The sequence below is a fragment of the Monodon monoceros genome, unplaced genomic scaffold (assembly GCF_005190385.1).
Source record: "Monodon monoceros isolate NGI ecotype Baffin Bay Population unplaced genomic scaffold, NGI_Narwhal_1 Super_Scaffold_8, whole genome shotgun sequence".
Lineage (NCBI taxonomy): Eukaryota > Metazoa > Chordata > Mammalia > Artiodactyla > Monodontidae > Monodon > Monodon monoceros.
In genome coordinates this window covers 51795128-51822225 of record NW_021703785.1, presented here as the reverse complement: position 1 = coordinate 51822225, position 27098 = coordinate 51795128, and the positions used below count along the sequence as shown (strand labels likewise).

General features: G+C 42.4%; 1 protein-coding gene across 5 annotated transcripts in view; it reads left to right on the top strand.

Moving 5' to 3' along the window:
* The window catches only part of EPSTI1 (epithelial stromal interaction 1), a 100534-nt gene that overhangs the window by 12054 nt on the left and 61382 nt on the right, over positions 1 to 27098 (top strand). For all 5 annotated transcript variants that reach the window (XM_029210244.1, XM_029210243.1, XM_029210246.1 and 2 more), the window contains exons 2-5: positions 4706 to 4764; positions 7369 to 7452; positions 11697 to 11770; positions 19834 to 19917. In XM_029210244.1, coding sequence (XP_029066077.1) covers positions 4706 to 4764; positions 7369 to 7452; positions 11697 to 11770; positions 19834 to 19917 — 301 coding nt within the window. The remainder of the gene's footprint in view (positions 1 to 4705; positions 4765 to 7368; positions 7453 to 11696; positions 11771 to 19833; positions 19918 to 27098) is intronic.

The following is a 27098-nucleotide window of genomic DNA, read 5'->3' as shown; positions in this document are numbered from 1 at the left end:
GCAACATCTTTCAGGTCTATCCTGTATGATTGTGCCAGTTGGTAACTATACAGACTTTCCTGGCTAAGGTAGTAATTTGAAGCCGAAATACGTACCAAATCATTTGCCTTAGTGTGGGGTTACCTCCACCTGGCAGAAGGGGCACTTTTTTCTAATTTGCATAAATTTACCACCTCTCACTAAACCATGGGCCTATGTGAGGATCCTGGGATGGATATGTGTGTGTGTGTGTGTGTGTGTGTGTGTGTGTGTGTGTATATACCTCTTTCTACTTTCCATAAAGGTATCCTATGAACAAAGGCCCTGATGACCTGGTGGTCTCTTGTTTATCTTTTCCTTCTGGGTGTCTGTTTAGCCCTCTGGGCATCTATTCCGCCGTCCAACAGAAGCTGTGAGTTATAGAACTAACCAGCTTCACATCAGTCTCTTGGGTGTGCAGACTATGTCTGGGGCTCTGCAGGCTCGGAGACCAAAGAGAATTCATTAGTCCTTCCGCAACAGAGATGTGGAATGCAGGATCAGGGCTGATGTGACGGGCTTAGGGGACAAGGATGATTTACTCAGTCTGATCTTGGTATTTTTTTTCTTAGGAATATGGTCTGTTTATAAAAGAAGTTTTGCAAACCTGAGTGCCTCATAAGGTTTGATTCATGTTGGTTAAAAACAGTAAGCTTCAGAGTCCTATGTTGAAGACAGTATTAAAAAAGACAATATAGAAAAACATATCTAGAATCTAAATCTCTATCCAGTGCCTTTGATTAACCAGAAATTTTCCTTTGTTTCAATTTCACCCAAGGATAAGATTTTCTTGAACTATGAAAACCTCAAACCAATCTTTTGTAGGACAGTAGACTTTATGTGTCTACTATTCTGCTTGAAATTATCTGTTTGTCACTTAATCTCTTTCTGAATTTTTGCTCTTGAGTACATTTGTTTTTTTACTCAAACCAGTGTTGTTCCTAATTAGAAATTTAAATTACATCTGCTGCAGTTTGTACACACCAGGATGTATTTATGTGATACTTTCAGCCAGCCAAGATATTTTTCATGACTCCAACATACCATTTTTTTCATAGAGTGCTTATTGATGAGACCTTATAAAAATGCACAAGAATGTGCACAGAGAGGCAGTTGTGTGGCTCAGGAGAGACCTCACAAGGAAGAGATTTCTTAAATATATATATTTAAGAAATATATGGTACAGAAAAACACTTCTCCCTCTGTCTTACGCTGTTCTTTATACGTTCTCCCTTAGTGTATCTCATGGATGTGTGCTGTTGGAAAGTGAAAATAATCTTACAAATGGAGATATTTCATTAAATTTCAATGAGGTAATTAAGGAAACTCATTTTCAAAGATATACATTTATTTCAGTGGCTTGCATGTTGCTTAATCAGGAAATGACCAGAGTACTAAATACAGGTAGGTTGGGCTTGTCTCCATCAGTATGTTTGAGAGTCAGGCTGGGGGCTTCCCTGGTGGCGCAGTGGTTGAGAGTCCGCCTGCCGATGCAGGGCACTCGGGTTCGTGCCCCGGTCCGGGAGGATCCCACATGCCACGGAGCGGCTGGGCCCGTGAGCCATGGCCGCTGAGCCTGCACGTCCGGAGCCTGTGCTCCACAACGGGAGAGGCCACAACAGTGAGAGGCCCGCGTACCGGAAAAAAAAAAAAAGAAAAAAAAGAGAGAGTCAGGCTGTTGAAAGGAATGACATGGAGGTTAAAACAGCAGAGGCCCTTGCTGTGGGTGGAAACTACTTGGCTGAAAGCACGAATAAGTTATACTTGTTATTCATGTCAAGGGAAAGCTAAGAGAGAAAGGATGAATATTTGTATCTACCCAGGCATTATGCACTGCCACAGGATATTAAAAAATAAAAAGCCGATCCTGAGACTTAAGCTCCTCTTCCTATAGGAAGGAAGAGGAATAGAGGCTCCATTATTTGGCAATGCTTTCTTCTGAATATTATATTTCAGATTTGACATTTTCAGCCAATAAAATATTGCTAAGAAGGTTGCTAAGGAATTCTCTAACATAAAACATTTATTACTGGGACCACTGTCCTTGAGCCTGGGGTTATGTTTAAATGTTTTCGATTAAAAGCCTCTGATTTCAAGGCTAGATAATTCTCCCCCTCTTTTCACGGCCCTGTATTGTCTGGGTACTTGTCGGCTACACATGTTGGCCATAGATTGACCACAGAACTATTCCTAAGACGAAAGATTCTAGTGTGATATTGTCACAATCGGATTAGATATTGCAGAATAAAATCTTTTACAAACTGTTTTTTCTTTTCAAACCTTTCCTGATATTTTCGTAAGAGAGATTCATGGAACTTGGAAAATTCTCTGTGAAGCTTCTCTTAGCAAAGTGCTAGCACAGAAACCCTTTTTGCCCCTTGAGATCCTATCCTTTAAGCCTCAACTTGCTATTCTTCTCTGAAATTTTCTACTCCTCTGGGGTCTCACTGACTCCCCTCCACCTTGCATCTCTGACTACTTCCATCATCCCACTTTGAGGCTTGTTTGAATATCCTTGTGGTCTGCTCTGGTGGTTTTATGAATTGTTCCTAATTAAAGTGTAAGCTCTGTTAAAGGGGTTGGTGTCTGTTTTTTTGTATCTCCCCTCATGCCTCATAAGCCCCTAACATAACAAGTCCATAATGGGTGCTTGGCTAAGTAGATTTACTTTGTTTGGAAGTCTGTTAAGAGGCCGAAGTTAAGGACAGTCATATTTTATGTTTTCTACATTGAGCTGAATACTTAGCTCCAGACACCCACCTGGTCTAAGTCAAAAGTGCTTGGTTTGAGTCTCAGCACTATTGCTTAATTAACCCCATGATCTTTGGCATATGATTTAACGTCTGTGTCTTTATCAATGATTTATTAATCCCTCAATTCCCTTTTAGTCCAAATGTTTGAAGACAGCTTGATTGATCTACAGCACTGGTTCTCCAAGTGTGGTCCCCAGGTCAAGAGTACCATCATCATCTGGGAACTGTTAAAAATGCAAGTTATAGATGCCCCCCGTCCCATACCTACTGAATCAGAAACTCAACATTTTACAAGCCCTCCAAGTGATTCTGATGCATGCTGAGGTTTAAGAACTACTGATTTGCAGTGTAGTCAAATCCCTGGTATGGTGAGAAGCTCCATACCACAATGTTAACGGACATTGACGATTCTGCAGTCATTTCATGGTTGGCATTTAAATCCAGTGTCTCGTTTCATCTTTAAGGCTCTGAAGAATGGCTCACTATTGCATCATACTCAAGTTTGCAGGTACTACCCACAGAACTGAAGCTCCTAAGCTTCTATAAACTGTGGACAATTGAGGGGTGAAAAATCTTTCTGAGGGTGAACAAAGAATATGCAATGGACAGGGGATTAATTTCCAGCGGCAGCCTCCTAATTTTGTATTCATCCCATTGTACGCGTGCTAGGCTACACATGCAACGTCTGCTGATATACGTTAGGTAATTGGGCATCCAGCAGCCCTGTTTGCATGCAGAGGTGGTTGCACACCTCCCATGTGCAACTTGAAAATTAAAGCCCAGTTTGAAGCTGGCTGAAGGCTTACTGCTAGGAAAATGAGATAAGGAAGAAATGGCTTCTGTTAATCAGAGCTTTTGGCCTCTACTATTCAATCTTTGCTAATTTGTCCTTTGAAACTGTATGTTCCGTGTTGGACAAAGACTTCTAAGAGTATCTGGGATTTTTTTAAAAAGACCTACATTTATAAGCTGATTGTATTTATCCGTAACATTTCCCCTCACACTGTACCTGCATGTACGCTGCAGTCTTGCTGTGCTTATGTTTCTGCTCTATGAAGTATTCATACTTCTGTGGGACTACGTGTATCATCACAAAGAGCCACCCCCCAGCACAGACTCATGGACTGGGTCTCTGGCATCATTTCATTTCAATTCAGCCCACATTCATCGAGCAGCTACTTTGTGCCAGGGGCTGGGCATATATGGATCCCTCAAGCACCGTTTCTGCCCTCAAAAGCTCACAATATTGTAACAACTTCTTGAACCTTAGTGGTGAATATTTTTGCTTAAGTGAAGTCTTCCCTGGTCCCTGGTCCCCGCTCCCCATCCCCCCCCACCCCAGAGAATTGAAGTGACTCCTTACTTCTCTGAACTCCTGATTATGCTTGACCTGTGTCCCCAGGAGAATGAGGGGCCCAGCAGACCCCTGCCTAGAAGTCAAAGCCCCAAAACACAAGACTGTGGCCATGTGGCCACTCAGATGGGTCATCAGGAGGAGGTGGCTGCATTGCAGATGGCCCCCTACGCCCAGTGTGTGGGAGCCAAAAATGTGAGAGTGTTTCCTGTACTCCTGTAGTGGGTGACATGGAAGAGAATGCCAGTCATCTCAAAGGGATGTGCCCATGAGCGCCACCTGGAGGCATAGCGGATCCCTACAAAGACAGTTTACCAAGAGCTGACCCTGAAGAAGTCACTTGTCATTCTCCATCAACTGCTTTATATTTCCATATGTGGCCGTGTGCACTTGTTTTAGTTTACCAGATAGATTGTAAGCTCCTGGAGAACACACCTGGGTCTTAAAAGGAATATTCTCTTTCCTAGTACCTATTTGATGGTGATGATCATAAATACAGTATATTATCAGAAAGAATGTATGGTGCTTTATATGCATTAATAATTTCTCAAGATAATCCATTTTTTTCTCTTCATTCTAGCATAGGTGCATATACCTTGATAATACCAAATGAAAAACGAAGAAATGAGATGCAACGGAGTATGTATATTATTTACCATTCAAAATACTTCTCATTTTCTTTTTTTTGTTTTTAAACTACAGCTTTTGTTACTTTATTCATAATTTTCTTTTAAATTTATTTTTGGCTGCGTTGGGTCTTCGTTGCTGCATGTGGGCTTTCTCTAGCTGCGGCAAGCGGGGGTTACGCTTCATTGCGGTGCGCGGGCTTCTCACTACGGTGGCTTCTCTTGTCACGGAACACGGGCTCTAGGCACGCGGGCTTCAGTAGTCGTGGCTCACGGGCTTAGTTGCTCCCCAGCATGTGGGATCTTCCCAGACCAGGTCTCGAACCCGTGTCCCCTGCATTAGCAGGTGGATTCTTAAGCACTGTGCCACCAGGGAAGCCCAACTTTGGCAGTTTTAATTATACCTTTTAAAATTATTCTATTTTAGTGCTTCTAAATTTGTTTCTCTGTGTTAATAGCAGAGCTCATTGCACGGTTATAAACCTGAGGTTTCTGTTGGGCTTAAACAGTTTCACACCTATCAAGTTCCTGTAAAATTCGGCTCACTGCAGATGTCCTTACAGGACTTGGAACACTTTTGAAAGAGACAAGTCATATATGAAATAGATTATAAAATAATCTGTCTCTTTCTAGACCTGTCCCATTCCTTTTTTATAAATTTTTAGTTTTGGCTGCGTTGAGTCTTTGTTGCTGTGCGTGGGCTTTCTCTACTTGCGGTGAGCTGGGGCTACTCTTTGTTGCGGTTCCTGGGCTTCTCATTGGGTGGCTTCTCTTGTTGCAGAGCACGGGCTCTAGGTGTGGGCTTCAGTAGTTGTGGCACATGGGCTCAGTAGTTGTGGCTCGTGGTCTCTAGAGCTCAGGCTCAGTAGTTGTGGCGCATGGGCTTAGTTGCTCCACAGCATATGGGATCTTCCTGGACCAGGGCTCGAACCCATGTCCCTTGCATTGGCAGGCGGATTCTTAACCACTGCACCACCAGGGAAGTCCCTGTCCCATTCCTTCTTAATGGAATTTTTTTTTTTCAGTCTCTGTATTCCCATAATTTTGTAACTATCAGAGTCTACCCTCAGCTGTTTTTATTCGTGACTTCACTTTCCTTCTTTAGATTATAAGCTCTTTGAGGGCAGGGGCTACATCTTACTTGTTTTTGTGCTCCTTGTACCTAGTGGGCATATAGCATGCTTAACTGAAGTTGTACAGTAAAATAAATGCTACCCTTTAAAGTTACAGTATTATACCTTAGAGTTGGAAGGAGAACTAAAGTTCATTTAATTCACAAAGAAGTTCTGAGGCTTGTTCAAGTCAACTGTGGGGCTAGCACTGAGATTCTGTGCCTCTCCTATCTTGATCTTAATAGGAAATTTAATTTTGTAATGACCAATGGACATAAGGGCACAGCAGGAAAGCAGCTCTATAAAGGTCTCCACTGGACAGGTGGGCCCCTGGGTGGTACATCGGAGTCTGTGCAGAGTATGACAATCACAGCTATGCTAACACAGTGACTGTGGGCGCTGCCTGCAGGTGACCAACGGAATCCCAAAGATTCTGGCATTTTACAAGTTTTTGATTTAAATAGTTAACAGGAATTTAAGCCTCAGTGCAGTCTGGATTTTTGAGATGTTTCAGAAAGGTTTTTTTCCCTCTAATAATGAAAAAATATTATAAATGGACGTTTGAAATAATCACTTCTAATGAGATTCGGGCATACATTGGAAGAACAGAACTAGTATCTCTGGCGCCCCCTGCTGCCAGTCAGTGTATATTTGGGGAATGAGCACTGCTCTACATGGAGTAGGCTCAGCCTAGTGGTTCCAAGTGCCAGGAATCTGAGAGGCCTCGTTCCTCGTTACATTAAGCTTGGGGAATATTTAAAATAAAGTGAATACGGGCATTAGAATTTTATGGGGATTTGTGTTTACTGTGTGTGAAAAGTTCTTATTGACACATGAATGTTTTGCACACACTCTCTATAGGAAACTTTTAACATTAAATGATATAGGGTTTGAAAAATGCCAGAGTGGGAGGAAAAACTGAACTTCTTTATTTAGTAGGAGTTCAGGTTGTTTTCAATTTTTAAAAAAAATTTATTTATTTTTGGCTACGTTGGGTCTTTGTTGCTGCGCGCGGACATTCTTTAGTTGCGGTGAGCGGGGGCTACGAGCGGGGGCTACTCTTCGTTGTGGTGTGCGGGCTTCTCATTTCAGTGGCTTCTCTTGTTGTGGAGCACGGGCTCTAGGCGCAAGGGCTCTAGGTGCATGGGCTTCAGTAGTTGTGGCGCACGGACTTAGTTGCTCCGTGGCACGTGGGATCTTCCCGGACCAGGGCTTGAACCCATGTCCCCTGCATTGGCAGGTGGATTCTTAACCTCTGCGCCATCAGGGAAGCCCCTGTTTTCAAATTTGAACCTTCTGTGCAGACTCTTGGAGAGAAAGTGCCTTAGGGTGACTCCAAGGGGTTAGGACTGGGTGGGTGGTGTCTTCCTTTCCTGGATATCTCGTCCACTCATGCTTGCATGTAGTTAATTGTCCATCTGATGGTGGTTTGTTATGCTTTCAAGGGAGCATTTCCCTTTTCATGCTCTAATAATTGATGATTTGATATTTCTCACCTGGCTTAGTGGCTGCAAAAGAGCTGGAGGACCTGAAGAGGTGGAAGGAGCAACAAAGGACAAAGCCCATTAACCTGGCACCCATGCAGCTAGGTAAGCCAGCAAGCCAGTTGCTTGAATGCGGAAGGACAGGGGCACCCAAGGATCCTGTTAGCACCTTGCCCACATCTGTCTTTCAATGTACGTTATAGGTCATTGGACCATTGTGCTGCTTGAAATGGAATGCATTTAATGTCGAAACATGCACTTAAAGTCAAAAGTATGCAGGTATACTGTTGTTTCTGATTTTCTGCAAGTAGCAAAGGGATGATGCCACAGTTAATGTGGGCGTAGAAGGATGGCTTAATTGCCAAATAATTTAAAGCCTCTTAGTTGATCAGCTCTGAAGAAATCTTACCTGGGGCGCTGCATATGCCCTGTCATAGCTTTTGTTCCCATCCTGATTAGTGCTATCACAAGCATATTAATCATGGCAGTTAACTGGTTATGGGAAAAAGAATGAATGGAGAGTCAATTCCAACACTAAGATGCGAGTGAGCTGGGGACACAGGGTGGGTATAAAGAGAACATCGCCTGTGTTTTAATTCGCAAATAGAGACTTTTGGGCCTCTGGAACACGTGGCAGTGTGATGAATTGTCTGTGCTGCCTTTGCCTGGTGTTTGAATAATTCAACGGGGAAGCCCTCTAATGGGAATCACTCACATCTTCTCTTTTCTCTTCCAGTAGCAGCTGAGAGCTTAAAGGGCTAGACACACAGTTCCCACAGATTTAGTTCACACCAATGTGTTACGAGTCAGAGGCCACTGACTCTCACAGTGTTTTTTATCTATTTATTTATTTTTTTGGCTGCACTGTGTGGCATGCGGGATCTTAGTTTCCCTACCAGGAATTGAACCCACACCCCCTGCAGTGGAAGTGCAGAGTCTTAACCACTGGACTGCCAGGGAAGTCCCTCATAGTAGTTGTCAAGAAGTATTTTTTTCCAAGATGTAGGTGAAAATAACCTAATTTGGTAATCATTTAGTGAGTGCAAGTAATAGTGTTATCATTATCATCCCACTGTATTTCATGAGAGGGGTTAATCTCGTGTCACCTTTTTGCTGAGTAAGCTGCATTTGAGGGGTGCAACCTGGAGACAGCTTTGTCCTTCCTAACTGGCCCCCTCACACCAGCTATGTGGGTCTACTTTTTCTTATGTTCTTTGGATGAAATTAGATTTTTTTGGTATTTCTCAAATAATAAAGTTGTCCAGCTAATTCTAGGCATAAAAACAGTGTCATTTCAGTAATTAAGTTTAGTCCTAAATACTGATCAAAACTCTGTTACTGATAGAGATTAAAGCTTCTTCCCTGCTCCAGCCCAGGTCTGTTTTGGATAGAGAGTGGGCAAAGGAAATGGGGTGTGGCTGAATTTTTCACTATTGACTCCACTGTTCCCACATTCTGACCCCTCATGGGTAAAAGGGAGAAGGAGAGGTTAGGGTCCGTAGTGCACCGATCCCAGTTTCTTCAAGTTTTGGTGTGTGTTTACTGTGCATCTCACCCCTGGGGTTCTTGGAGTTCTCCAGAGTCCCTCCTTGCCTGCCAGCCATCTCTCACCTGGACTTCCTTGATAGATATGATACTTTTTCCTGCTGGCAGTGCTTGGCTTCACCGCTGGCTCTTGGTAGCTGGACTATCTCTGTAGAGCTCCATTGTACCTCTGGGTGGCCCACATGGGCAAGGCCCTTTTTAAGTTTTTTGGCCATGCCGCGCGGCATGCAGGATCTTAGTCCCCCAACCAGGGATCGAACCCGCGCCCCCTGCAGTGGAAGTGCAGAGTCTTAACCACTGGACCGCCAGGCAAGTCCAGGGCAAGTCCCTTTAAGATGGCGTTAGATTGGCATTCTCTTTCGTGACAGCCAGATTGGGAGTGCAGGAAACACTTGTGCATTCTTCCCACAAACTCTGGGAATACAGGCCACTTGCCCTGCAGCCATCTTTTCTTTGTGACCAGTCTGAGTAGCCACATGAGAACAGCCATGTGCCTTTTTGTTCTGACCTTCCTAAGCATGGGTCCACGAGGTCCCTCAGTCTCTTGGGGACACAGATTGAGCCCTTCAAGTGATTTTCATTAAACCTCTCTTACTTACATTGATGTGAAGATTCCTCCTTCCCCAAACACACACACAGAGAAGATGAAATTCACAAAGACATCTTTTCTCTGATTTCTACCTTCCTTTGACGTAGCTAACCTCTTTTATAGACTGAAGGTAGTTGCCAATTAAGGTTCCCCAAACTGATTTTCAGTTACACCCTTGCAGATCCTGCCTAGGGAGCCAAGTACTTGCCTTGGGGGTTTGGAGTTGTTGGTGCCTACTGTCTTGGGGCCTTAACCAAAAAAGAGCAGGAGTTCTGCTATATGGTGTACCTAGGAATGGTCAAGGGGGAAGAGGGTAGCAAGTAGAAAAGATTTCTAGAATGTTTTAAACTTTGAGATGAGTTTTAAAGAAAACCTGCAAATGCTTATCCATCTTTCTCCATTTTTATTTTTTAATTTAATTTTTAAATTTTTTGGCCACGCCACTTGGCATGTGGGATCTTAGTTCCCTGACAAGGGATTGAACCCGTGCCCCCTGCAGTGGAAGCATGGAGTCTTAACCACTGGACTGCCAGGAACGTCCAACTGTCTCCATTTTAAAATTCTCAACTCCTCCTCTATTCCTCTACCCCGTAAAATATTGGAATGGTTCTAGGAGATACTGAAAGTGCCTGTAACGTTAGATAAAAGCCTCAATAGCCCTCACTGTTTCTTTCCTTAGGGCCAAGACCAAACAGGTATTATAGAGCTCTTGGGACTCAGAAGTCTCTGTGGTGTCTTTATCTGTTCAATTATAACAACTATGATGAATGCAATTGTTTTACTGCATCTTCTGTGCAAGTGAATCTTTCAGAGAACTGACAATTTTAGTGACCAATTCACCGGAGAATTATTTCAAAGGAATCTTTAAAATATGCACGCCAAGCTTGCATAAACACTGAGAAATCCCTAAATAGTAATTCTTAGATGATTGTCAAATTGCAAGGATTTCTGGCCCCCAGTTATTATAGGTTTAAGAGAGAGCAGACGAATGACCTAACATCCATATTTTTCTCTTGAACACCTAAAGAAAAGAACAATAAATAGTATGGATTGACAATCAATTTTAATTAGAATATTCCCATTGTACTTTTAAAAACTGCGTTATAAAGACTGTATACTCATCTCATGGCAAGACCTCTGAGGCTTTCCTGAGCTTTCGTTACTTGAATACAGGGCAATAGAGTCAGAAGAAGAAAAACATTGGAAGCATCACTGATCATCATCTTTATTAGGTTAAGGAATGGTCATACTCTAGCAGAAAGAATGTTCTGGAATTTCCAGAGCACTATTTCTTATTATTTAGCATGGACCTTCAGGTGTGATTTCAGTCTAAAGAAAAACTTGAGTACCTACGTGATTGAAAAACCTTAGTAGCATTGTCCTCTTCTTGGGGGAATACGGCCTTATCTTTCTGTCCAGCTCTTTCTCTTTTATGCAATTACTATTGTTTAATGTCTTATTTAAAAAACTGGTTATGTTACCGAACCAAATTTGGGCCTGCTCACCCATGCGCAGTAAAGCCAAGCTACTGACACTGGGCTGTGGTGAAGGGAAGTGCAGTGCAGTAAGGCATTATAAGCCACGGAGTTGGGGACAGCTAGTGCTCAAAAAACCTGAACTCCCCGATGGGTCTCAGGAGAGCATTTTTAAAGGCCAGGTGAGGGAGGGGAGTGATCAGCTTGTGCACAATTCTGATTGGTTGACGGTGAGGTAACAGGGCTGGCTGTGTCACAGGGGTTAACATTATCAATCCTTAGGCTCCAGAAGGCTTGGGGGCTGTGTGCTCATGGCCATCACGTGGTTACATCTTCCATATGATGTTGGTTTTAGCATCTGTAAAACAACTCAGGAAATGTGCATCAGGTACTATTCTCTAGGTACTTCAGGGAGGAGCTAAAGCAGAGGATACAGGAGAGGGGTCTGTCCCGGGAAGAACCCATAGGGTCTTGCTCAGTTACAGTTCCCCCTTTTCTTTGATACTCCTTAACCTTGAGGAGAACAGGTGTTGGACAAGAAAGGGAGTAACGTTTTGGGTGGAGAGGTTAATCATAAACTCGGCAGAGGAACTCGGTTTCAGTTATGTCCTTATTTCCAGGGGTATGAAAATGTTAAAGAAACTCATGGTGTAGACTTATCATGTATTCAATTAGTCTTTGATGGCTGACAATTCAGCTTAACATTCATGTTTCACCTTCATGACTTTTTTTTCCCTTAGGTGGAAACCAGTCAGAGGTTGAAGTCAGGCAGAGACAACAACTTCAACTGATACAATCTAAATACCAGAAAAAGGTCAGAATCCATCTCTTTTAGCTTAAATTTGGCAATAAATTAGAGTACCAGCACTTTGAAAGTAACCTTGAAATAACACAGTAACTTTACCAAAAGCATAAAACCTTCAAACAAACTGCAAAAGAAAGTCTCAGATATCAAAGAAGTCAGGATGTGAGAAGTGAAGGGATAAATACTGCAAATTCTCACCCAAGCTGTCTATCAGTCAGTGAGACCTTTGGTAAAGGGGTTTTTTTCCCCCCTAGTTTAAGTCTCTACTATGTTTAGAATATTCAGTTTCCAAGAACATGGATTTGTTTACTCCATTCGAGTCCTGAAAGTACTACAAAAATTTTTAATATTCCAGCAATTTTTTTTTTAACAGTAAACTCTGAGTTTTATAATTAGCAAAAATTATCTGCCCTTTCTTCTCTCCAACCTGGTGGAGGTGGGCTGGGGACAGAGGAGACAGAAAGACAGAGACCAAGGAAGAAACACAAAAAATTTCATGGGCAGCAAATGTGTCCTGACCATCCTCTGTGATCTAAGTAGCTTGAAGAACCAACCTATAATCATGGCACGCTATAGCACAAAAAATACTGTAATTTGCCTTTCATCATAATTTTTTTAACATCTTTATTGGAGTATAACTGCTTTACAATGGTGTGTTAGTTTCTGCTTCATAACAAAGTGAATCAGTTATACATATACATATATCCCCATATCTCTTCCCTCTTGCCACTTCCTCCCTCCCACTCTCCCTATCCCAACCTCTAGGTGGTCACAAAGCACCAAGCTGATCTCCCTGTGCTGTGCGGCTGCTTCCCACTAGCTATCTATTTTACATTTGGTAGTGTATATATGTTCATGCCACTCTCTTACTTTGTCCCATCTTACCCTTCGCCCTCCCCGTATCCTCAAGTCCATTCTCCAGTAGGTTTGCGTCTTTATTCCCATGTTGCACCTAGGTTCTTCATGGCCATTTTTTTTTTTTTTTAAGATTCCATATATCTGTGTTAGCATACGGTATTTGTTTTTCTCTTTCTGACTTACTTCACTCTGTATGACAGACTCTAGGTCCATCCACCTCACTACAAATAACTCAATTTCGTTTACTTTTATGGTTGAGTAATATTCCATTGTATATATGTGCCACATCTTCTTTATCCATTCATCTGTTGATGGACACTTAGGTTGCTTCCATGTCCTGGTTATTGTAAATAGAGCTGCAATGAACATTTTGGTACATGACTCTTTTTGAATTATGGTTTTCTCAGGGTATATGCCCAGTAGTGGATTGCTGGGTCGTATGGTAGTTTTATTTTTAGTTTTTTTTTTTTTTGCGGTAAGTGGGCTTCTCACTGGTGTGGCCTCTCCTGTTGCGGAGCAGAGGCTCTGGATGCGCAGGCTCAGTGGCCATGGCTCACGGGCCCAGCCGCTCCATGGCATGTGGGATCTTCCCGGACCGGGGCACGAACCAGTGTCCCCTGCATCTGCAGGCGGACTCTTAACCACTGCGCCACCAGGGAAGCCCTATTTTTAGTTTTTTAAGGAACCTCCATACTGTTCTCCATCGTGGCTGTATCAATTTACATTCCCACCAACAGTGCAACAGGGTTCCCTTTTCTCCACACCCTCTCCAGCATTTATCGTTTGTAGATTTTTTGATGATGGCCATTCTGGCTGGTGTGAGATGGTATCTCATTGTAGTTTTGATTTGCATTTCTCTAATGATTAATGATGTTGAGCATTCTTTCATGTGTTCGTTGGCAGTCTGTATATCTTCTTTGGAGAAATGTCTGTTGAGGTCTTCTGCTCATTTTTGGATTGACTTGTTTGTTTTTTTGATATTGAGCTGCATGAGCTGCTTGTAAATTTTGGAGATTAATCCTTTGTCAGTTGCTTCATTTGCAAATATTTTCTCCCATTCTGAGGGTTGTCTTTTCGTCTTGTTTATGATTTCCTTTGCTGTGCAAAACCTTATAAGTTTCATTAGGTCCCATTTGTTTATTTTTATTTCCATTTCTCTAGGAGGTGGGTCAAAAAGGATCTTGCTGTGATTTATGTCATAGAGTGTTCTGCCTATGTTTTCCTGTAAGAGTTTGATAGTGTCTGGCCTTACATTTAGGTGTTTAATCCATTTTGAGTGTTAGGGAGTGTTCTAATTTCATTCTTTTACTTGTAGCTGTCCAGTTTTCCCAGCACCACTTATTGAAGAGGCTGTCTTTTCTCCATTGTATATTCTTGCCTCCTTTATCAAGGATAAGGTGACCATATGTGCATGGGTTTGTCTCAGGGCTTTCTGTCCTGTTCCATTGATCTATATACCTGTTTTTGTGCCAGTACCATACTGTCTGGATTACTGTAGCTTTGTAATATAGTCTGAAGTCCGGGAGCCTGATTCCTCCAGTTCCATTTTTCTTTCTCAAGATTGCTTTGGCTATTTGGAGTCTTTTGTGTTTCCATATAAATTGTGAATTTTTTTGTTCTAGTTCTGTGAAAAATGCCAGCGGTAGTTTGATAGGGATCGCATTGAATCTGTAGATTGCTTTGGGTAGTACAGTCATTTTCACAATGTTGATTCTTCCAATCTAAGAACATGGTATGTCTCTCCATCTATTTGTATCATCTTTAATTTCGTTCATCAGTGTCTTATAATTTTCTGCATACAGGTCTTTTGTCTCCTTAGGTAGGTTTATTCCTAGGTATTTTATTCTTTTTGTTGCAATGGTAAATGGGAGTGTTTTCTTGATTTCACTTTCAGATTTTTCATCATTAGTGTATAGGAATGCAAGAGATTTCTGTGCATAAATTTTGTATCCTGCTACTTTACCAAATTCATTGATTAGCTCTAGTAGTTTTCTGGTAGCATCTTTAGGATTCTCTATGTGTAGTATCATGTCATCTGCAAACAGTGACAGCTTATTTCTTCTTTTCCAGTTTGGATTCCTTTTATTTCTTTTTCTTCTCTGATTGCTGTGGCTAAAACTTCCAAAACTATGTTGAATAATAGTGGTGAGAGTGGGCAGCCTTGTCTTGTTCCTGATTTTAGAGGAAATGGTTTCAGTTCTTCACGATTGAGAACGATGTTGGCTGTGGGTTTGTCATATATGGCCTTTATCATGTTGAGGTAAGTTCCCTCTATGACTGCTTTCTGGAGGTTTTTTTCATAAATGGGTGTTGAATTTTGTCAAAAGCTTTCTCTGCATGTATTGAGATGATCATATGGTTTTTCTCCTCAGTTTGTTAATATGGTGTATCACATTGATTGACTTGGTGTATATTGAAGAATCCTTGCATTCCTGGGATAAACCCCAGTTGATCATGGTGTATGATCCTTTTAATGTGCTGTTGGAGTCTGTTTGCTAGTATTTTGTTGAGGAGTTTTGCATGTATGTTCATCAGTGATATTGGCCTGTAGTTTTCTTTCTTTGTGACGTCTTTGTCTGGCTTTGGTATCAGGGTGATGGTGGCCTCGTAGAATGAGTTTGGGAGTGTTCGTACCTCTGCTATATTTTGGAAGAGTTTGAGAGGGATAGGCGTTAGCTCTTCTGTAAATGTTTGATAGAATTCGCCTGTGAAGCCGTCTGGTCCTGGGCTTTTGTTTCTTGGAAGATTTTTAATCACAGTTTTCATTTCAGTGCTTGTGATTGGTCTGTTCATATTTTCTGTTTCTTCCTGGTTCAGTCTCAGAAGGTTGTGCATTTCTAAGAATTTGTCCATTTCTTCCAGGTTGTCCATTTTATTGGCATAGGGTTTCTTGTAGTAATCTCTCATAATCCTTTTTATTTCTGCAGTGTCAGTTGTTACTTCTCCTTTTTCATTTCTAATTCTATTGATTTGACTCTTCTCCCTTTTTTTCTTGATGAGTCTGACTAATGGTTTATCAATTTTATCTTCTCAAAGAACCAGCCTTTTAGTTTTATTGATCTTTGCTATCATTTCCTTCATTTCTTTTTCATTTATTTCTGATTGGATCTTTATGATTTCTTTCCTTCTGCTAACTTTGGGGTGTTTTTGTTTTTCTTTCTCTAATTGCTTTAGGTGTACGGTTAGGTTATTTGAGATGTTTCTTCTTTCTTAAGCTAGGCTTGTATTGCTATAAACTTCCCTCTTAGAACTGCTTTTGCTGCATCCCATAGGTTTTGGGTCTTCATGTTTTCATTGTCATTTATTTCTAGGTATTTTTTGATTTCCTCTTTGATTTCTTCAGTGATCTCTTGGTTATTACATAGTGTATTGTTTAGCCTCCATGTGTTTGTATTTTTTACAGAGTTTTTTCTGTAATTGACATCTAGTCACATAGCGTTGTGGTTGGAAAAGATACTTGATACGATTTCAATTTTCGTAAATTTACCAAGGCTTGATTTGTGAGCCAAGATATGATCTATCCTGGAGAATGTTCCATGAGCACTTGAGAAGAAAGTGTATTCTGTTGGTTTTGGATGGAATATCCTATAAATATCAATTTAGTCCATCTTGTTTAATGTATCATTTAAAGGGTGTGTTTCCTTATTTATTTTCATTTTGGATGATCTGTCCATTGGTGAAAGTGGGGTGTTAAAGTCCCCTACTATGACTGTGTTACTGTTGATTTCACCTTTTATGTCTGTTAGTATTTGCCTTATGTACTGTGGTGCTCCTATGTTGGGTGCATAAATACTTACAATTGTTATATCTTCTTCTTGGATTGATCCCTTCATCATCATGTAGTGTCCTTCTTGTCTCTTGTAATAGTCACTGTTTTAAAGTCTATTTTGTCTGATATGAGAATTTCTTCTCCAGCTTTCTTTTGATTTCCATTTGCATGGAATATCCTTTTCCATCTCCTCACTTTCAGTCTTATGTGTCCCTAGGTCTGAAGTGGGTCTCTTGTAGACAGCATATATATGGGTCTCGTTTTTGTATCCATTCAGGCAGTCTGTGTCTTTTGGTTGGAGCATTTAATGCATTTACATTTAAGGTCGTTATCAATATGTATGTTCCTATTACCATTTTCTTAATTGTTTTGGGTTTGTTATTGTAGGTCTTTTCCTTTTCTTGTGTTTCCTGCCTAGAGAAGTTCCTTTAGCATTTGTTGTCAACCTGGTTTAGTGGTGCTGAACTCTCTTAGCTTTTGCTCGTCTGTAAAGGTTTTAATTCCTCTGTCAAATCTGAATGAGATTCTTGCTGGGTATAGTAATCCTGGTTGTAGGTTTTCCCCCTTCATCACTTTAAAGATGTCCCGCCAGTCCCTTCTGGCTTGCAGAGTTTCTGCTGAAAGATCAGCTGTTAACCTTATGGGGATTCCCTTGTATGTTATTTGTTGTTTTTCCCTTGCTGCTTTTAATATTTTTTCTCTGTATTTAATTTTTGATAGTTTAATTAATATGTGTCTTGGTGTGTTTCTCCTTGGATTTATCCTGTATGGGACTCTCTGTGCTTCCTGGACTTGGTTAACTATTTCCTTTCCCATATTAGGGAAGTTTTCAACTATAATCTCTTCAAATATTTTCTCAGTCCCTTTCTTTTTGTCTTCTTCTGGGACCCCTATAATTCCAATGTTGGTGCATTTAATGTCTCAGAGACCGTCGTAGAGACTGTCCTCAATTGTTTTCATTTTTTTTCTTTATTCTGCTCTGCAGTAGTTATTTCTACTATTTTGTCTTCCAGGTCACGTATCCGTTCTTCTGCCTCAGTTATTCTGCTATTGATCCCTTCTAGAGAATTTTAATTTCATTTACTGTGTTGTTCATCACTGTTTGTTTTCTCTTTAATTCTTCTAGGTCCTTGTTAAACGTTTCTTGTATTTTCTCCATTCTATTTCCTAGATTTTGCATCATCTTTACTATCATTCTGAATTCTTTTTCAGGTAGACTGCCTATTTCCTCTTCATTTGTTAGGTCTGCTGGGTGTTTACCTTGCTCCTTCATCTGTTGTGTGTTTCTCTTTCTTCTGCTTTTGCTTAACTTACTGTGTTTGGGGTCTCCTTTTCACAGTCTGCAGGTTCGTAGTTCCTGTTGTTTTTGGTGTCTGTCCCCAGTGGCTAAGGTTGGTTCAGTGTGTTGTGTAGGCTTCCTGGTAGAGGGGACTGGTGCCTGTGTTCTGGTGTATGAGGCTGGATCTTGTCTTTCTGGTGGGCAGGACCATGTCTGGTGGTGTGTTTTGGGGTGTCTGTAACCTTATTATGATTTTAGGCAGCCTCTCTGCTAATGGGTGGGGTTGTGTTCCTGTCTTGCTAGTTGTTTGGCATAGGGTGTCCAGCACTGTAGCTTGCTGGTCGTTGAGTGAAGCTGGGTCTTGGCATTGAGATGGAGATCTCTGGGAGATTTTCACCATTTGATATTATATGCAGCTGGGAGGTCTCTTGTGGACCAATGTCCTGAAGTTGGCTCTCTCACCTCAGAGGCACAGCCCTGACACCTGGCTGGAGCACCAAGAGCCTGTCATCCACATGGCTCAGAATAAAAGGGAGAAAAAGAAAGAGAGAAAGAAAGAAAGGAAGAAAGGAAGAAAGGAAGAAAGGAAGAAAGAAGATAAAATAAAATTAAAAGTTATTAAAATAAAAAATAATAATTAAAAATATATTTTTTAAAGTAATAAAAAGAAAGAAGAGAGCAACCTAACCAAAACACAAATCCACCAATAATAACAAGTGCTAAAAACTATACTATATATAAAAAAAGAAAAAGATGGAGAGACCAAACCCTAGGACAAATGGTAAAAGCAAAGCTGTACAGACAAAATCACACACAGAAGCATACACATACACACTCACAAAAAGAGGAAAAGGGAAAAGAAAAATATATCGTTGCTTCCAAAGTTCACCTCCTCAATTTGGGGTGATTCGTTGTCTCTTCAGGTATTCCACAGATGCAGGGTACATCAAGTTGATTGTGGAGATTTAATCCGCTGCCCCTGAGGCTGCTGGTAGAGATTTTCCTTTCTCTTCTTTGTTCGCACAGCTCCCAGGGTTCAGCTTTGGATTTGGCCCCGCCTCTGCGTGTAGGTCGCCTGAGGGCGTCTGTTCTTCGCTCAGACAGGACGGGGTTAAAGGAGCAGCTGATTCGGGGGCTCTGGCTCACTCAGGCCGTGGGGGAGGGAGGGGCACGGAGTACGGGGCGAGCCTGCGGCGGCAGAGGCTGCTTGACGTTGCAGCAGCCTGAGGCGCACCGTGCGTTCTCCCGGGGAAGTTGTCCCTGGATCCCGGGACCCTGGAAGTGGCGGGCTGCACAGGCTCCCCGGAAGGGGGGTGTGGATAGTGACCTGTGCTCGCACACAGGCTTCTTGGTGGCTGCAGGAGCAGCCTTAGCATCTCATGCCCGTCTCTGGGGTCTGCGCTGATAGCCGCGGCTCCTCCCCGTCTCTGGAGCTCCTTTAAGCCGTGCTCTTAATCCCCTCTCCTCACACACCAGGAAACAAAGAGGAAAGAAAAAGTCTCTTGCCTCTTCGGTAGCTCCAGACATTTTCCCGGACTCCCTCCCGGCTAGCCGTGGCGCACTAGCCCCTTCAGGCTGTGTTCACGCCGCCAACCCCAGTCCTCTCCCTGCACTCCGACCGAAGCCCGAGCCTCAGCTCCCAGCCCCGCCCGCCCCGGCGGGTGAGCAGACAAGCCTCTCGGGCTGGTGCGTGCCTGTCGGCCCTGATCCTCTGTGCGGGAATCTCCCCGCCTTGCCCTCTGCACCCATGTTGCTGTGCTCTCCTCCGTGGCTCCGAAGCTTCCCCCCTCCGCCACCCGCAGTTTCCACCCGCGAAGGGGCTTCTAGTGTGTGGAAGCCTTTCCTCCTTCACAGCTCCCTCCCGCTGGTGCAGGTCCCATTCCTATTCATTTGTCTCTCTTTTTTCTTTTGCCCTACCCAGGTACGTGGGGAGTTTCTTGCCTTTTGGGAGGTCTGAGGTCTTCTGCCAGCATTCAGTAGGTGTTCTGTAGGAGTTGTTCCACATGTAGATGTATTTCTGATGTATTTGTGGGGAGGAAGGTGATCTCCACGTCTTACTCTTCTGCCATCTTGAAGCTCTTCCTTTCATCATAATTTTGTGTTCCATTGGTTCAGACTGAAAAATAGTAACTGCTTTTTGTCTTCTGTAATCTCAATACGATTTAGCTTAAAAGAGAAGAATATATAAGAATCAAGAGGGAAGCTGAAGAAGCCGAAATCCAAAAAATGAAGGCAGTTCAGAGACAAAAGGTAAGACATTGGAGAGAATGGTGAGTCAGCATTTACTGAGGGCTTCTGATGTGCCAGGTTGTCTCCCTAGACACTGTTCATATACAAAGTATTTAATCCTCACAAGAGCCTATGAAGTGTATAATATTCTTATTACCCAAGTTTGCAAATGAAACTGACAGAGGTTTAGATAACTTGCCCAAGGACTCGTAGCCAGTAAATAGAAGTAGGGTTTGAATCCAGTCTGACTGATTTCAGAGCTAGAGTTCTTTGTCTTCACACTCTCTCGCCTCCCAGGTAAGTGATCAAAGGAGTAGCTGTGTATTTGGCCGGAAGGTACAGCAGTTAGTAACAATGGCCACCAGTGGTACACCATCATATTTATATCCAAATATTGAATTTTCCAGGGTGAGTGTTAAATAGGTGAACATACCTCTCTCACTGATAAAGGAAAAAGCATGCATTTACATTTCAGTATTAGTGATATGATCTATTTCAAACCTCAAACTGATGTTTTTAGTTTTGATACTCTTTCTGGGGCTTGGGGGGAAAATCTCTTAAAAATGCTCATTTGCTAGAGAAGGAAGAATGTACTGTTCTTCTATCCCTATTACCCCCCCTCCTGCTCCCATCCCCCACAAAGTCCTAAGCTATAGTAGGTTTTAAGTGTTGGAGGTCTGGGGGCAAGAGGTTGACTCATGATACCTTTGACCAAGTATGACATCTGCTGCAGGTTTAAGTCATGAAAACACAATTCTTTTTCTTGCTGTCTGTATCTCTCTTCATCCTTCTCTTTCTTTTTTTCCTCTTAAAGATTGAGTGTTGGTCAAAATTTAAACCTGGTTACCAAGCAATAGATATTTTTACTAGAGTTAATGAAGCCCAAAGCTGATGGCTTGTGGAATGTGCAAGGGTGTTAGTCTTTTCTTTCCCCGAGGAGCTCTCTACCTGGCTGGGGAGCAAACTAAGTCTTTCTTGCAAGGTGTCCTGTTGTGCTGTGTGACCTTGGACAGGCCCCTACCCCTCTCTGAACTATTCCTGTAAAATGAGTCTGTAAGCCCCACCTCCTTGTCTCTCAAGGCTGGGAACATGTGTAGATGTAGAGATGCTACATCTGTAGAGATGCTACATCTGTAAAGATGTAGGCTCTGGGGTAGAGATGAGACTGGACTTATACATGAGGAATTGAAATGCTGGAGGTATAAAAAAAAAAAGAGTATAGGCACTTTGTTTTCTAAATTTGACTCAGCAGTTCATTTCCAAGTCATCAGCTATTATACCTTCATTGAAAAAATTTTCATAATAACTTTTCAAAACCTGTCTTTCTCTCTCTTTCTACCTCTCTATTCCTCACTCTTTTCCATTCAACCCCACATCTGCCCCATTTTTTCCTGCAAAGGAAAGTTCACACTTCAGTCTTGTGATTGTAGAGAAGGTATTCTCTTTATATAGCATAATCATTCTGTATTTCAGGGGCAACTAAGAAAGTCATCAAATTTAATTAAGGGGCTTGCAGATCCTAAAGAATTGTGTTGTAGACTTTTATCCTAAAAGTGATTTATTAGTTGTCATTTAATACCCATTATTAGCTGGCTTGTGGGTCATTTATAGCTCATTTTTTCTTTGGTCAAATTATGTATACTATTCAGAAATGTTAGTGGCTGAAACAGTTTTCTTTAACATTGAGTAAAAGCAGCATTCCCTCCCTTTCCAAGTTATACTATAACACCAGATGTACGTCAATCACTAACTACAGAAATCTTAACTGGGTTGGCTTTTCTAACCTGACAAGTGTAATGATTATTGGTATAAATTTGTCCAAAAGTGAGAGGTAGGGAGAGGGAGTTGCTACGTATAGATCCATCCCATTCAAAATGTGGTCCTTGAACCAGCAGCCTTGATATCACTTATTAGACATATAGAATCTCAAATCCCACCCCAGACCTTCTGAAACAGAACCTGCATTTTAACAAGCTCGCCAGGTGATTCTTGTACACATACCGGTTTGAGGAGCATTAATCTAAATTGCCTTACAAGAGAAGCAGCAGCCCACTCTGGTCCTTCCACAGACTTGATTTCTCTGGCTAATTGGCCCGGACTGCCACCCTGACCTAGCTCTCCCTGTTGTATATAAATCTGTTGCCTTTCATACTAAATGTGAGCCCATTTAATAGCTTGTGTCAGATAAAAGAAAAATGGACATTAGCCACCTAGAAATAGCATACTTCACATTGCCAGTGTGAAAATGGCCAAGGGAAGCGATAATGGCTGTGCTTATGGAGCATTTATTCCTTAAAATGCACAGCAAACACACACATGGACACCAGCTTACAAAATACCACTGTCCCCCTCAGGCAAATGGCTGCTGTCCAGGAACTATAAGCCAAGTCGAATCTAAGAGCCTGTTGCCACCCGAGAACCTCTAACTTGGCCTCTTGATCTTAATCCCCCTTGACCTTCAGTTTGTCCTCTCCCAGGAGGGGTCACCAGGGAACACTGGGTCTCTTTCTGATTGGTCACCACCTGTGTGTGGGTGAGGGGAGAGTAAACTGTACTCCCTGCCAGCACATATGGGTCCTTAATACGCACAAAGGTATGAAAGGCAGCCAGCTCTTTAGCCTCTGACCGTGTCAATGGGATCCAGGAAGAGTTAACCCTGTGGGTTGAGGGGAACTTTGGAGAGGGCACTGGGATGCTTCAGTTAAACTTGTATTCCCTACATTAGAGTATGTTGATGTTATGTATTCTTCCAGTGGCGTACTGGGGCCTCCTTGTACTGGCTCATGAGAGTGGATTGTTCTATTTTGTGGGCTAGCGGACTTCATGTTGGTAGACTGAAACTGAGCACGAGGAGTATTTTCACCACAGAAATTGGTAAATGCTGCAAATCAACCTCCCCTCCTCCTCCCTGCTAGAGCTGGTTGGTAAGCTTATCAGCATGCCCCTGCTTTGCCCCGAAAGGAAAGAGGTCCTCCTTTCACTGCCTCCGCCCCCGGCCCTGCCGCATTCCCAAACCAAGCTTCAGAGGGCTTGGCAGCGAGGGCAAGGATTTTATGAATTATCCGGCACATTATGTGTCTGATACTTACTGATTTAAAAATAGATTACGACCCATGTGGTAGGCAGAAAAATGCCCCCTCTCCTCCTCTTCCACATTCTAATCCCTGGAACCTAGGGAGATGTTCTGTCACGTGGCAAAGGGGAGCTAAGTTTGCAGGTGGAATTAACGTTGCTAATCAACTTACTTTCAAATAAGTTGAGTGTATCCTGTATTATTCAGGTGGGTCCAGTGTTATCATAAGGGTCCTTAACTCAGAAGACGGAGAGAAAAGATTGAGAGCATGAAGACATACAGCAGTAGAAAGACTCAGCCTGCCATTGTTGGCTTGAAGCAGAGAAAAGCCATTGGATAAAAGAGACTAAACCTATGGGTAGGAGCTACAAAACCATAACTATGGTACCCCTAACTTCTACACTGAACAAATAGATGACTGACATCTTAGGATAGCAGAGCATGCAAACAGAAGATGTGATTCTGGAAATAGAGTCCTTATTGTGGGGGTAGGAAGAAGTAAAGACCCTGCTGTAGTCTTGGGAGGGGACTTATATTGCTAGCTACCTAAAAGCCTTGTGGACATAACAGCTGCTACTGGTACTGGAGTCTGCCAATTTCCCTCAACATCAATATATTATTTTAGCCCCGTTAGACCCGTTTTGGACTTCTGACCTCCAGAACTGTAAGATTATTAACAAATTTATGTTGTTTTAAGCTATTAAGTTCATGGTTGTTATAGCAGCAATAGAAAACTAATACAACTCATGTGGTTTTATAGTGTGTTAATTTCTCTTCCTGGAGATCTGTATGGCAGACTAATAATTTGATTTTTTTCCAGACTTTCATAGTGCCCACGAGCTTAAAAAATAAAAATCTCCAATTCCATGTCAGAGACCCTCCCTACCTCCTGGATTCATCTTCTTCTGCCTTTGACCCTCAAATGTTTGAAATCATATTATCTAGGGCTATATAGTTTACAAATTCTTTCATTTGATTCTCCCAACCTCTTAGGGTATCATAACCTCAGAAAGGGCAAGAAATCAGCTAGGGATCTGAGTGGCAAACGAAGCCTTTCCTTGTTCTTTCCAGTAAACTATAAAGTCATAAAGCTGATGAAGTTATGTGGAGCCCTGGAAGCCACGGTGTATTACGTAGACACTGAGAAGCATCATTAGTTCGTTTTAATGTTATAAAATGAAGTAGGAGCTACTTTGTACCTACTTCGTTTCCTATTAGCATAGAAAACAAGGTATGCATATTAGATGCAGAGATGCATCCATATACATGTTTTTTTTTAAAAAATTAATTAATTTTTGGCTGCGTTGGGTCTTTGTTGCTGTGCGCAGGCTTTCTCTAGTTGCAGCGAGCGGGGGCTCCTCTTCATTGTGGTTTGCAGGCTTCTCATTGTGGTGACTTCTCTTGTTGTGGAGCACGGCTCTAGGCGCATGGGCTTCAGTAGCTGTGGCTCATGGGCTTAGTAGTTGTGGCTCTATAGCGCGGGCTCAGTAGTTGTGGTGCACAGGCTTAGTTGCTCCGTGGCATGTGGGATCTTCCCGGACCAGGGCTCGAACCCATGTCCCCTGCATTGGCAGGCGGATTCTTAACCACTGCACCACCAGGGAGGCCCCATATACATGTTTTTAAGAAATCACACTTGTTGCTTATTTCTAGGAAACAAGTACTAGCGAGGGCTAATGGTTTAAGAACAGTTTTAGGAATAAAACTCAACATCAAGGAAATTATTTCAATATTGTTTTTATAAACTGGGAAAAGTTGCCATTTCTGAAAACTTTCAAGGAACAAAACAAAACTTTCAGGTATTTCCCAGAAATATGGTTCCTACATCATGCATTTCTTTGTGGATGAACTGGTGTGGGCATTAAGCCTCTGGTTGTTGGAATGCAGTAGGGTCCCATTAATTGACACCATTTATTAATCCCATAATTTTGGGATGTTAATGATATCTCTGAAATGCAGATGTAGTACTAAAAGGGTAAGCTAGGGCTTCCCTGGTGGCGCAGTGGTTGAGAGTCCGCCTGCTGATGCAGGGGACAGGGGTTCGTGCCCCGGTCCGGGAAGATCCCACATGCCGTGGAGAGGCTGGGCCCGTGAGCCATGGCCGCTGAGACTGCGCGTCCGGAGCCTGTGCTCTGCAACGGGAGAGGCCACAACAGTGAGAGGCCCGCGTACTGCAAAAAAAAAAAAAAAAAAAAAAGGGTGAGCTGTAAGCTTCTTTATGTTTCACTTTCCTTAGCTGTAAAATGGGTATAATAATATAATAATGGGACTGGTGGGATTAAAGGATACAATAGGTGCAAATCTCTTTGTACAATGGGTAGCGCTCAGTAAGCAGTGAAAAAGGGTGCCCTGACCTAATTATACATGTAAAGAAGTGCCCTAATTCATTTGACTCTACTATTATATCAACCTCTTGTGTGGAAGGCAGAGAGGATTTTTATTTTACACGTGAATTGGATTGGTTTAATTTATTTCTAAATTAAATAAACCCACATGAACTGGGTTGCTGGAGAAAAAACACACTGGCTCTTCCTGTCACACGAGATTGCTGGGCTTCCCTCCCAGCTGGGTCTTTAACAATTCCTAGTGCACAGCACTTTCCTTTGCAGTCTAGGCTCATCTCTAATTACTGACATCTTCCTCCTTTCACATTCTTCTTATCATCACCTTTCGTTTTCAGCACATGACCTCATTTCCCACCTTCTAGTGAATAAAGACCACAAGGCTGGAAGTACCTATATTTTTCTGTTTCCTTACTCTTCCTTTGCTGTATCTGCCCCCGTCTCATCTCAGCAGGAATAAGAAAGTGCTCTCCCTTCTTGCTATGATGGATTCTCCCACCCGTGCTTCCCATCCCATCTTTCCTCCTTCTCCCCGGGAACATTGCTGCTCCATCAGTTAACCCTCCTTTTCTCCTGTAGCTTTTTTTTTTTTTTGCGGTACGCGGGCCTCTCACTGTTGTGGTCTCTCCCGCTGCGGAGCACAGGCTCCGGATGCGCAGTCTCAGCGGCCATGGCTCACGGGCCTTGTGGGATCTTCCCGGACCAGGGCACGAACCCGTGTCCCCTGCATCGGCAGGCGGACTCTCAACCACTGCGCCACCAGGGAAGCCCTCTCCTGTAGCTTTCTTGTTGTTTCTGTTTTTCTCTCTTGGGGTATAATCATACTGAAATCTCTCATCTTAAAAACAAAGTGTCTCTGTTCTGGTTTGCTTTCAACTCCTCCCTGCCAAGCATCACAGCTAGATATGCCACAGTGTATCTCAAATCCAGTAGGTTCAAAACTGACCTCATATTCATTCTGATGCTCTTAAATGATAGTCACCAGTAATCTTCCCCCCTTTTTTGACTCATTCTATATTAATATAGCCTACCTCCTACTATTTCTTTTTACACTCTTATTTCTGTCCCCCATGTTTTTCTAGAATTTGTCCTTTCTTTTCTGTCCCTGTTGTCTTAATTTGGAACTCATAAGTTATGGCCTGGATTACCGTGAGAACCACACCATTGGTTTTTATATTTGTGGTCCTTTCTGCGGCTTATCCTTCGTGTTGCTTTCAGGGTGAGCGGCTTACTGTCCTGCTTAAAATAACATAATGGCTCATCATTGCCTTTAATGAAGTCCAAACTCCTTTACTTGGCATATGAATTTCTTTATAATTGCCTCTTCCTACTTTCTCAACCTTGTCCTCCACGCATCTCACTACATACCCCTTTGAATTTATCCACAAGCTTCTTGGGGTTTCCTGAACTGGCATATTCTCTTCTGCCTTTCTATATTGAAAATATTGTATGTTATAGGAATGCCCTTTTCCTATTCAGGGCCACTACTATCCCATCATTGCCTTTGTGCAAATTAGAAACAGATTCTTCATCCAGGCAGTCAGTTCTGTGGGTGCTCAGATTGGTGACAGATGGTACTTTTGTGAGAAATAGAAGAAGACACCTCTGCTGTGCTGAAACACCCCATGCTGGGATGCAAGCCTTGGTAAGCTGAATGCTGCCTCTATTTCAGCCTTTTTAACCTCTCTGCTAGGCCTCTGGGCAGTAAGAAACCATACAGTGGAGTGCAGTAGCCTTGCTCCCATCACCTCCTTTTCCTCCTGGAAAGTTCTTGCTTAGGATCGGTC